The 13,470-nt window shown below is 38.5% G+C and overlaps 1 protein-coding gene across 1 annotated transcript; it reads right to left on the bottom strand.

Annotated features, from left to right (window-relative positions):
* Positions 1–9,517: 9,517 nt before the first annotated feature.
* On the bottom strand, positions 9,518–10,045 carry LOC111048122 (E3 ubiquitin-protein ligase XIAP-like). The gene has a single exon (XM_022333980.2). The coding sequence runs from the start codon at positions 10,043–10,045 to the stop codon at positions 9,518–9,520; it is 528 nt and encodes a 175-aa protein (XP_022189672.2).
* Between the last annotated feature and the right edge of the window lie 3,425 nt (positions 10,046–13,470).

Below are 13,470 nucleotides of genomic sequence, written 5' to 3'. Positions count from 1 at the left end.
ATAACATAAACTGGAGCGCAGAGTATTTTGTAATTCATTCTATATTTCCTTCTCAACCTGTAACGTATAGCTTGCGAGATCTAAACGGAGAAGTAATTAGTGGTAGGTTTTATGCAGAAGAAATTAAAAAAACACAATAAATGAATCGGAGAGACAAGTGTATTGATTGAAAAATATTAAAACGAGATAAAAAGGACTGCTTGTGAAATGGATTGGGTTTTCAACTCCTAGTTATATTAGTAAGGATCAACTATTAGATGAAAAATAATCTTTTGTAAATAACACGTACATTTATTGTAAATAATCTATTGTAAATATCGCATGCATTTATTGTAAATAATCTATTGTTAATCTATTGCAAATACATTCCATTCAGTGTAAAAATATGACAAAGATTTGGTGTAAATATAATACGTCTCTATCAAAAAATGCTTCTCAGTTTCATTTTAATCTGAAGTTTTATTTGCTAAGGCTCAAGCGTTCTCGTGAAGAGGGCGCGCGTGAGAAACTTCTATCAGCGCATTGAAAGGGGAGAGCGCTTGCATCCCGATGTGATAAGCAATGGTGTCTAGTCCACAATCTCTTCCTCCTTGATAACTTATCAGTTCCTTATCAGATCGCATGCTGTACACGTGACTAACATGATTCCGATAGTAAATTTCGACAATGTTATAAGAGAGAAAGAAATGCCAACATGGTGTAAAAATGGTAAGTTATTACCACATAATGCAAGGATCCTTATAATAGGCTCTTCAGGTTGTGGCAAGACCAATTTACTATTTAATTAATTTTTTCAAAGAATGGGTTGAGATTTAAAACTATATACTTGCACACGAAGAGCGAGTATCAAGATAAGTACTTGTTTTTGAGAAAAGTCTTTTCAAAAATGAAGGGTATTGAATTTCATATAAACAGCAATTCGGAATCTATAGCTCACCCCAACAAAATTCAACAATATTCTCTGGTCATTTTCGATGACTTTCAACTTAATCACGTGCCTCAAATAAGAGAATATTTTACCATGGGTCGACATCGTAATATTGACACTGCATATTTAATTCAGAGTTATGGGGCAACGCAGAAACATTTCACTAGGGACAACGCAAATATGATTATAATCTTCAAGGTAGATTTATTGAGTCTGAAATTAATTCACAGAGATCATGTTGGGGCAGATATTACTTATAAAGATTTCGTTAAACTTTGTCATACAGTTTGGAATCGTAAACCTCATAATTTTCTAACTATTATGACCGAGTGTGGAATTAATAGCGGGAAGTACCGAGATTCGCTCGATACATTTCTTACCGTTCAGTAGAGATTAATTCTTTGTGCAGTCATGTTGTCATACGGCAGGAAGCTGAATAGAAAGGAGGTTGGTTTAATCGAAAAGATTAAGAAATTGAGAAAAGTAATTAGAGAGAAGCATAAAAGCTTAGTCAATTTTGAAAAGCGATCGGAGGAATATAATAGGAAAACGCTCTCTCCGTTAATAGAGCCCATAATTGAACTGGGAAAAAACAAATTCTCACACTCTGATGTAAAACCAAAAAAGGAACAGGTAAAAGAGGAGAGTATGGAAATTGATGATAATGAGGAGGGAGATGAACAGAGTTATGAGAGTTCAGCAGACAATTTTTTAAGCTCGACTAAATTTGAAAACAGTTTACTTGGTTCTAGCAGAAACGACAATGTGCTGTCACAATATCTAAAAACGTTTCATGCGGAAAAACAGAATAATTCAATCAGTTATGGAATTTCATATAATTCTAAAGATGACGTGTATTATATTGGTAATCAGCAAGTAATATTTGTTGATGGTTATATAGATATTGATAGTGAAAGATTTCGATTAACACGCGGTCTACTCGAGTTGTTATTCAGTGCTAGACCAAACTCAAATCTTTATAATGAGAGAGATCTGGATAAGTATAAAAAAATCTTAACACTTACAGGTATACATTTAGATCGAAGAGGTTATGTTAAACGAAATCAGGGAATTAAATCACAATTGATTCAAAAGTTATTTCCCAGTAAAAAAATTAGTAAAAAGAAGGGTTGGGGTTTATTGAAATTTGCAAAAAATAATTCTCATGATAGAATTTATCAATACTTTGATAATTTTGACGAATTAGTGCAAAGATTAAATTTACTCTATTCCTCAAAAGCTAGTGGGAACACTGGGCATGATGTGGAAATAGCAAGTATAATTGAAGAGCTGAAAGAAGCAAAATTAATTGTTTAGTGTCACGATGACTCTGCATCGATTCGGACGAATTGATACACCTAGCGGAGCTAGTCTTACGTGTGATATTGACTCGATAACACAGAAGATAATCGAATCGATAAATCAGCAAGGAATCAGCGAAGCTGTGAAATTTTATTTAGATTCGCAAATAACCAAACTCGTTTCGGAAAATACAAAGAATATTGGAGTGAGCATAATTGAAAGAGAACATATTCTAAGCACCTTACAAAATTTCAGTAGTAATATCGATAAAGCTATTGGAGAGAGAACTCAAACTCTAGAGAGTGCTTTAGGGGAAGTGAAAACTTTAACAGACAGCTTTTCATCTCAGTTGCTCAGTATTAACAACGATAAAGTTGATAAGGCTTATTTAGATGAAAAATTAAAAGCCGTATCAGATAAAATTAAGAATTTGGAGGTGTTGGACAGAAACTATCTCAATACTAAATTGAAACAACTTAGTACAGAAATTTTTACTAAAGTAAATGAAACTCACCCATCGGGAATTGATAAGCAATTTAGAATCTACTTTGCAGAAATTGATTAGTTCTTCAATAACAAAGGAAGAGTTTGAAAAACGATTATCTGAAATGGCGGGTGCAATAAAAGCTAATATTATGGAGGGTATTGAGCAGTTTATTACAAAAGATGCTATTGCTATTCTGATTAAACAAATTGCAGAAAAGTATGCAACTAAAAATGATATTGAAGATTTTATTAAGAAAAACGAGATGGTAGACGCTGTGAAAAGTGTTCGTGATGAAATAGCTGAGGCAATTAAAAATTCGGAAGAGGGTGCTGTCATGAGACTGCAATGTTCGGCGCCCTTCATTGAGTACCTAAGTCTATTTATCCACAAAATGGCGTATGATATAGTATCAAAATATGCCGAAGTTTCTTTCCACATGAATTGGATCGAAGCGAAAGATCATGGGCTTAACGAACATCAGGTAGTACAAATTATTACAGAAAAAATGGATTTGGTCAAGTATAAAGACTTTATATTGGCGCCGAAAACATAAAATCTTGAGTTGAGTGTGAGAGAGTGAATGTTTCAGTCTAGACATTTTTGAGTATTTCGATAAATCTTTTAAAGGTAAAGTGAGACAACACCTATAGTTTCAGTCTAGACCTCCATGATTGGCATTTTTGAGCATGTCAATAAATCTTTAAAAAAAGGTTGTACAAGTGAACTTTAACACCTATAGTTTCAAATTACAGTGTAGACCACCCTGATTGACATTTTTGAGCATATCAATAAATCTTTAAAAAAAGGTTGTACAAGTGAACTTTAACACCTATAGTTTCAAATTACAGTCTGCACCACCCTGATTGACATTTTTGAGCATGTCAATAAATCTTTAAAAAAAGCTTGTACAAGTCAACTTCAACAGCTATAGTTTTCACCCTAGTCATTTTTGACTATGTCGATAAATCTTGAAGAAGGTTGAGCAAAGTAACTTTAACAAGTAACACTTGTCACATAAATCGATTTTTTTCATACAACGGTTTTCGTTGCAGGAGTTATTAAACGACCTCACAGGGTGCGGACCAGATGAGAGACGCGTGCGATCAAATGCACCTGTCACTTTACTCTAAAGAGCTAATATCTTCCCATACTAGATTCCTTCCTTTTGTAATGCTGGTGAGAATCGTTTCACACTATACCCACGATCAAATGGAACTTGATTCTTCCCTCCTTTACTCGCTTTCGTAAAGGGTGTGGGAAAGAGATAAGAATCAATTGAGCCTGTCATCATAGTAGAGCGAAATGAATGTAGTTCAATTTGTTAGTATAGCATTAGATGTGGAAAGAATTGATTCTTATCTCCTTTCGGAAAGGGTGCAGGAAAGAGATGGCATGAGTAAAAGAAGGAGATCTCTATCTCTATCCTCATCATAGTAGAGCGAAATGGATTCACTTCAATTTGTCACTATAGCATTAGATGTAGAAATATGAATTCACTTTAATTTGTCACCAAAGGAATTTTTCCCTCTCAAGAGATTTTTTCCCCCACATCTTTAGAATTCACCTCAATCTGTCACCATAGCATTAGATGTAGAAATATGAATTCACTTCAATTTGACAGTAGACAGAGGGAATTTTTCCTCCTAAAAGGGAAATTTTTTTTCCCTCACCTGGAGAGAGAGAGAGAGAGATATCTCCCTCTCTCTCTCTATCCCCCTCACCTCCACTGGACAGGGGGAAGGGGAAATCTATTTTTAGAAAGAGAGAGAAAGATATATCTCCCTCTCTCTCTCTATCCCCCTCACCTCCACTGGACAGGGGGAAGGGGATTTAGAAAGAGAGAGAAAGATATATCTCCCTCTCTCTCTCTATCCCCCTCACCTCCACTGGACAGGGGGAAGGGGAAATCTATTTTTAGAACACCCCCCGCCCTACAGGCGGGGGGAAGGGGAGGAGGGATGGACGAGGGGGGAGAGGGGGGAGGGGGAATCAAAATCCCAATCCGCTTGTAAGCCACCGCTTAAATAAACTGGGACCACATAAATATCTTGCTTTACAAATTTGATCACATGTCTACCATTCAAAATACTAGTTGTAATATAATCTCTCATAATTTTCCTTATTGTGATTAGCTGACCTTTTTTCGCCATACCAAAGTGAGCATCTCTTAATGCGAATTCCCAGCTTAAAACATAATCCTTCAAATAATTTTCATAAACTATATGGTCTCCCTCTTCAACATGCGTTTCCAACAAGTAGATATATATTGCGAATCCTGGAGCAAATGTCCCAGAACCGCCTTCAACCTCAAGGTCACCCAAGACGATCCGAACCTAACCTCAAGGTCACCCAAAACGACCCAACCTAACCTCAAGGTCACCCAAGATGACCAAACCTAGCCAAGTTCACCCAAGATGACCAAACCTAGCCTCAAGGTCACCCAAGATAACCAAACCTAACCTCAAGGTCACCCAAGATGACCAAACCTAACCTCAACGTCATACAAATCAAAAAAAAAATTTAAAAAAAAAAATGAAAATAAATCAAAATAAATCAGAAGGCCTCTCACCCACTTGTGAAGCATATATAGTGTGCACAACAGTGTAGGACCATCAGTGTTCAGCCACAAGCCATACAAGAGAGACATCCCTATCTGTGTGTGTGTTATCAAGTTTCATAGAACCCTGCATTCCAAACATTACAGTGCTAGGCAGCTGCATATCCATAGAATCCAAAGTTTCATACATTACAGTGCTAGACAGATGTATTTCTCAGTGTTTCACTAAGACACAGCCACACCGCCGCTGTTTTTTGATCTTCAATTGTGTAGAAAAAGGTTAGTACACAAGTATCCATTTAAATATATGTTTTCTGTGTAAAAAGATGTCATCATATTTGTTAATTCAGCATAAATATTATATTGGAAAAGTTGATTCAACAAGAGATATCCATCGTAGTGTAGTGGTTAGCACTTCTGATTTTCATTCTAGAGGACTGGGGTTCAAATCTTTATTGTATATAGGGATGTAGGATGATTGGTTATGGAATGTAGGTATTGATTGATTGATTAGCTGCCTTTATTAAAAACCTAGGAGGGCGAAGTTAGGGCGCAGCCGGCCCTCTCTTACACTTAACCCTCCAATACAATTCTAAGTAAAACTAAAACACTATACAACAAAGATTATAAGATAAAATAAAACAATTTACAGAATAATGAAATTTTCAAATGGCGAATGAAAGAAAGAGAAAAAAAACAAAATTTCTTTCTAATTTGAATCAGTGAAAATAATACAATAAGAAAAAGAGAAAACTGAAAAGTGAAAATGGAAGAAACGTCAGTTCAAAATCAATAGATATCATTTCGATAGAAGAAAAAAGAAGAAAGAGAGGAATAAATTAAAGAAGGAAGAAAGGACACACACACACACACACACACACACACACACATACACACACTCACACACACACACACACACTAACACACACGTTAAGATTTAGTGAACATTCCAGCCAAGTCCACCACCTCTGATCCACCGCAAGACAGCCGCACCGAACCGACGATGTCCCTCAACAAGCCTTAGCTCAGCAGGCAGAGAATTCCACAAACTACAGGCTGTCACAAGGAACGACTTGTTGTACATAACAGTCCTATGTGTTGGGACAGCCAGCAGATGGGATTCATGCCGCGTTCCTCCATGACCAAAGTCACCCAAGTAATGGTACTCTACTGCCAGATACTTAGGGGTTTCAGTTTTCAATATCTTATAGAGGAAGCACAAAGCATGATGTGATCTACTCTCACGCAGCTTCATAAGTTCAAGTCTGTTAAAGTATTCAGTTACATGGTTGTCACGTCTCAGGTTAAAGATAAAGCGAACACAGTAATTATATGCATGCTGCATCCTCTGCAGAAGTTGAACTGTCATGTCAAGAGTCACAATGTCACAGTAGTTGAAGATCGGGAAGATCAGAGTCTTGACCAACATAACCTTCATTGAAGAGGGAATGAAGTCAGAGATCCTCTTCAATGTCATAATCCCCCCAATGACCCTGTTACAAGTCTGAGTCACATGGCTGTTCCAGTCAAGAGTCCTTGTCATTGTGAGTCCTAGATTTTCCACGTCAGAACTGTATTGCGATTGTATGTTATTCAATTTTATAAATGGTCTGTTAGTTATGTCAAGTGTGTTTAAAAGTCTTAAATAACCTATGACTATTGATTTTGATTTAGTTTCGTTAATTTTCAGTCCATTATTCTCAGTCCATTGTACCAAACGAGTCAAGTCAGCATTAACTTCATCAACTGTGACGTTGGAGTCATTTTTCTTCCAGTGCCAGTATACTTGCAAGTCATCGGCATACAGGTGATGTCTGGTCATGAGTAGAGTGCTTGTTACGTCATTTATGTAGATGCTGAACAGCAGAGGATCCAATACCGAACCCTGAGGAACTCCTCTGTTCACTTCACGCCACCGTGAAGAGGCATCCCCGACTCTCACACACTGACACCGACCCTGAAGATAGGACCTCACCCATGCCACACTGGAGTTGGAAAAACCTAAGTTTCTGAGTTTATAGAGTAAAGTGGGATGGAAAATGCTATCGAATGCCTTACTAGAATCTATTAGGACTAGAACTGTTAGCTCTCTACCATCCATAGCCCTACGAATGTTGTCAGTGACTCTCAGGAGTGCAGAGGTGGTGCTATGACCACTACGGAACCCCAATTGAAAGTCACCAATCAATCCAGAACCATGGATAAATGAGCTTAATTGGGATGAACGATAATTTCCAGAACTTTGGACAAAACAGACAATAAGCTTATAGGCCTGTAATCGGATAGAGAGAGAGTTAGGGATCTTGTTCAAGAGAATCACTATAGATAGCTTCCAGTCATTAGGAAAAAACGGACGTTAAAAGTGAGGTATTGATCAAATGGGTGAGAAATAGGAGGATAAAAGGAAGGATAATTTTGATGAACTTAATCGGGATACCATCTGCACCAACAGCATTACTCTTCACTCAATGAACAGCCAAGAAGACCTCTTGCTCCGTGACATTGGAGAAGTAGAAGTCCTCATTGGGATGAAAATCAGGCAGAGAGTCAAAGTGAGCATGAGCTTGGTCCAAACCCACAGGGATGTCAGTGAAGAAGTCATTGAGATCATCCAGCAAGTGAGCTACAGTCGGTACCTGCCTCTCCTTGCCAGCCCCAATCTCCCTCAGAGCATGCCAAAGAGATGAAGTTGATGATCGCTTTGAGGAGATCAAGTTACAATAGAATGTAGCTTTCGCATTTCTAATTGTTTGCTTGCAAGAGTTCCTCAAACGCTTATAATGTTTGAAATCATTGGGGCTTTTGAAGCTCTTGCAATTTTGCACCAATAATCTCGATCCCTCATTAGCTGGCGTATCTCATCTGTGAACCATGGAGCAGGATCTCTGGTTACTCTGCAATTTTTTAAAGGAACATGTTTTTCAAAAAGAGAAACTATATTGTGGTTAAGAATGTCCAACATAACATTAACATTGTTAGTTTGGAATATCTGTAACCAGTCAAGGTTAATTGCATCATTGAACAAATTGTGGTAGTTTATATTCTTGTAATCTCTATAAGTGATTATTTTTGGTTTAGGTTTAGGCCTCTTAATATTATAAACTAGGAATATCATATCATGTGCAGAGAGGCCTGGAAAGGGGATCTGCCCATGGCACACAGCTGCTCTCACATCAGCAACTGCAATAAGATCAAGCAATGTGTCTGAAGTGGATGTATGGTGCATAGCTTGGAGAGGCAGCAAAGTCATACCATTCGCAAAAAACATATGGTCAGTTGTATTTTGTCATGAGTATCAGGTCCAAGTAAGTCAGTATTGAAGACACCCATGATAGCCACATGTTCATAGGGCACCATCAGCTCAAGTAGTGCTTCCTCAAATTCTGACATATACCCAATATGAGGCAGCCTGTAGCAACCTGCTATTAACATTTTAACTCCGTTACACTTAACCTCAATAAACATGTATTCAGGTCTAGCTGCACGGGAGGTATCAGAGGAAAACTTATGAACAGGCAGCAGAGAACGCTTGACAAACGCAGCAACCCCTCCCCCATTCTTGTTTAACCGGTCATTCCGAATGAGCACATAATCCTCGAGTGCAACAAGTCGATTAGGGATTGTCGGTTTCAGCCAGGTCTCGGATACAAGAATGATGTGACAATCTTTGCCCTCGAAAGTGTGCCTAAATTCATCTATATGACAGAGAAGGGATTGCGCATTAACATGAGTGATCTTAAGTTGATCCGGGAAAGGAGAGAATGCCTGCTTGAGGGAATCGCCGACACTCAGCATGGCCGCGCCATCATCCTGCTGTATAGACAAGGTGGCTGTGACGAAGCAGCAAGGCAGAAGAGGGGGGTGAATCGGCGAAACAATGAGAAGCTACAAAAAAGACACTTACCACATTCATACTGACACACACACAAAGAAGGAAATGATAGAAGAAATATAGAAATCATAAGAGATAGAAGAAGAAAATAATCAAGTGAAGAAGTCGAGCGCTATGAAACTATAAGATAACGCTATATTAAAATGGAGAGATAAAAAACAAAGTAATGTACAGCAGTAAGCAATGAGTCGGAACACTAGCTACAGGGTTGAGCTGTTCGGCTCCTAAAAGATAAAATTGAGGTTCTAATTCGGTTTTTGTGATAATAATTGTGAAAGAGAAAACGAATGACAGATCAAAAGTATTTCAGTTCTTGGTAGATGCTTGAAGGTGCCATGATTGTAGCTCCTTTTATACCTCCTCCTCCCACACAATAGATGACTCATCCTCCTTCACTTTTTCCTGTTTATACCATTTAGGGCAGAAGTCCATGTGACAAGGTTTTCTGCTGACAGAGTCTAGAATCATTTTGCAGAACACACATTGCACATATCCGTTTATGTCTTGGAAAAACCCTTGTTCAGCTAGTGTGCTTGCATTTTCCTCATCGCCATCATTGAACGACTTCAAACGATCATCATACAAAAGCATCCAATCACCCCTCTCATTGGCAATGGTGACATTGTGTGTCAGTCTTTTGAGTATAAATCTGCAATTTGGATTAGCATTTTTATGAACTTCTCTTGGATTATCGGTCTTGGTCCAATGACTAATATAAATGTGACAAAATGCACAGCATACTGTATCACTCTCACCAGTGTAGTAGAAGCCTTGTGCAGCAATATTCTCTGCAGAAAGTTCTGGCGAAATATTTCTCCATTTTTTGAATGATTTTCGTCTCTGAAGTTCATAGTCCCAGACATGAGATTGATCACCCATCACTATAAAAACTTTGCACAAAACTGTAATCACTGCTTTACACTTCTTCTCACAAGATTTCCATCAACTGAATATAATAGAACAATGCTCACTCCTTTTATACAGCTCTCATGAGTCCACCTGATGTCAATGGTTATTTATAGCAATGATTCATTTTTATTAGTAACTGAAGTATATTTTGTATGAGATCATTCTTATCACAATGTCCAGCTCTCCAATGATGATGTTACTCATTATCACTCTGGCATAGCCTTTTTTGCAGATGTTTCATCAACTTCTTCATCATCAGTGCTCCTTTTACATGACAGAGAATGATGTCCAAATGCCAAAGTATGAACTCCATCTTCAAGGATATGTCTTTTCTCATCAGCATTGCTTAACACCTTCTTTTTCTGTACCAAAGTCATGATTTGATGCTTCCTGGTACCGAACATTACCTGCTTCCTAGAGATGTCTTTGTTCTCATAGAGGCATTCGAGGAAGTCCTGAAAGGTGATGTATCGTTTAGCATCTGGGTGTGATTTTAACAGTTCTTGCCCCAGTATTGGTCTCCTCACTCCTTTAGCTTTCTTTATCAAACCACTCTTCAATTGGTTTGGATCTTTGGTGAAGCATCTGCAGGCATACAGCTTTGATCGTAGACCTATATATTCATGAGGAGCTCTGCCTGCATATTCATCCTTGAACTTTCCAAGTACCATCTTGTTTGTGTCCGAATAGCATGGGTGGTCAGTTGGATACTCGGATGTATCAAAGTTGTCTTTCAGTTGCTGGTTGTTGATGATGTCGTTGTATAGGTTCTCAGTTTCCACGATGTAGAATAAGCTATCAGTATCCTGATAAAGCAGTTGCAGGTTCTCTTTGTATGTAGGTTTCATCACATCATAGTGGAACTGGTACATAAGGGTCTTGCTTATGTCCAACACTGTCAAACCAATGTAGATAGGTTTGTTCAGCTCTACTTTTTCCTTATGCAATGTTACAGCACAGATATTCTCACCAAAGATGATGCGGTCCTTGTAGGTTGGTCAGGCAATCAGTTTTATTAGACGTTTCTCATTGTTGACAAGCTACATATTCATACTCTTTCTCACATTCTCCATTGTCTTGCCAAAAACTGCATTGTTCATTAATTTGGAAAAAAATTTCTCAAACTTGTTCTTTGACTGTTGTTGAAGTCTGGTGTTTAGCATGATGTAGGGTGCTAGGAAGTCCTCCTGCTCAAACCTTACACCTCGATGAACTTTAGTGATTTTCAATCCATGTTGTACTGCTTGCTTGAGGGTGCGGTAATGACATACATATTGTTCACTGTTGCTTAGAGTTGTCATCAATCTCAATGATCCTGATTTTAGAGTTTTTCTGTTCTCTGCCAGAAATGGGAAGTCATTGTGCTCATCATGCAATTCAGAAGGGTACTCAATGTCCACCTCCAAGATGTAGCCAATCTTTTTAACATCTCCAACACCATCAATACCTCTGCTCACCCCCTCCAACTCATCTTTCTTCATCCACTGGAATTTCCGGCATGGAAGTGGTTGGCACATTGCCCAGCCGTACAGGTTGTTCGCAACTGTGTACAGGAGATATGATGTAGGCTTCTCAGGGTCGATAGGCGCTCCTGTGTAGGCATTGTTGGCTACAGCATGTCGATGAACTCATGTTGTTATGCCACCTCTGATGCCTCGTTCAATGAACATATACATATCATAGTCAGTCAGAAGTTCTAGTTCAACTTTTGTATACTTCAGCATAACATCAAAGGAGAAGCCTGGTGATGTGAAGTAGTGTGCACAATCCAAGTTATAGTTTTTCAAGCACATATCTCCAAAAATTCAAAGACATCAGCCAGAAGGAGAACATCTGTTTTGAGGTATAGGTCACTGTACTCTCCCAAGGTCTTGCAGTCGAATTTCTCCCACACTTGTTGAGCATGTTCATATGCCTCATCACTGATGTGGCTGTCAGTTAGCTTACTGAAAAACGTCTCCTTTAGTGGTAGAGAGGTCTCCTTCAGTTTCTCCCACGAGTCACAATATTTGTAGGGGAACACACCCTTTCTGGGTTCCAATTCCAGTTTGTCTCCAAATTCTCTAGCTGTATGTGGTAGCACTGTTGACACTTCTTCAGTAGACTTGACAAGGTTGGTGACTAGGTTGTCCAAGCTGTCCGGTGTGAATCTAAAGGTATCTATGAATTGTAGGTGCAGTTGTTGGGAAATTTTTTTGGTGAATGATATGTACTTTTCCGATGTGTTTGGGATGACAGTCAGCTGCTTTTTATTGGTTCCAAGGTGCAGTATGATCAAGTGAGTGTCATAATTGGAAGAGTAGTGAAGAAAAACAGGAATGAATTTTGTACGACATCTTTGAAGGTTGCACTTGTTGCACAGAGCCTTCTGGTAGACTCCTGTTATATGACAATGATCATACACCTTGTCACCATTGAATGGTTTCTTGCAGGCTTCGCAGTTGGTGGCAGCATTATGCCTGGCTTTCTCCCTCTCAAAAAGTGCCTGGATGAGGCAATCAATCATCATCAAATAAAGATGCTTCCTTATTTGACGATGATTGATTGCCTCATCCAGGTCTCTCACATGCATGGTCAGAGTTTTGATGAAGTGTTTGGCTGCATCAGGTCCTCTGTAGACAATTGGATCCTTAGGGATGAGGTTAGTGATTGTCAGCCATGATAGAAACAAGTCCTTATCTCTGACAAAGTAGAGGCAATAACTCATTGCTGTGTGATGTTGGATCACTTTGGTAGCCTTCCCAATCCATTGCTGCTCTTCCTCAGATTTCTCCAGTAGACATTCAAAATATGCATAGGCCACCAATGGTAGTCTAAATTTATTCAAATGTTTCTCGAATTTCATTGTTGGTCGGCTTCCATCTTCCTTGAGTTGAGGCATGATGATCCTAGCAGTCTTGTTGTTGGCACAGTACTCCTCATGATCTTTCATCCTCTGCTCGCCATTATTGTTGATGGTATAGTGTGTGAAACATCTGCGACAAATGATGATGTGGTGTCCGTTTTTAGTGAGTTGAGATCTAACAAGTTTTTCAAAGTTTTTTATAAAACAGTAATGGCTATTGATATCCTCCTCTTTTTCTTCATGAGTGGTGGTTGCTTCACTGATGTCCTGAGTGGCTTCACTGCTGTCCTGAGTGGTGGTGGCATCACTACTATCATTTTCATGGAGTAGTAGTAAATTGAAATGATCATCCTTCATTTCCTCTGACACACGTCTTGGAAAGATGATACACTTGGAATCAAGACAATATATATTAACTGATACACTCGGATTATCCCTCTCAAAACAGTCAATTTGATTGATGGTGGTGGGGAAATATATCCTGTTGAAATTGTGTTTTTCAACGAGCTGATGATACCTATTGTTAACACGTTCAGGACTTGCTCCTTGC

The sequence above is a fragment of the Nilaparvata lugens genome, chromosome X (genome assembly GCF_014356525.2).
Source record: "Nilaparvata lugens isolate BPH chromosome X, ASM1435652v1, whole genome shotgun sequence".
Taxonomy (NCBI): domain Eukaryota; kingdom Metazoa; phylum Arthropoda; class Insecta; order Hemiptera; family Delphacidae; genus Nilaparvata; species Nilaparvata lugens.
Note: the sequence above shows the minus strand (reverse complement) of the source record. Positions and strands in the feature narration are given on the sequence as shown.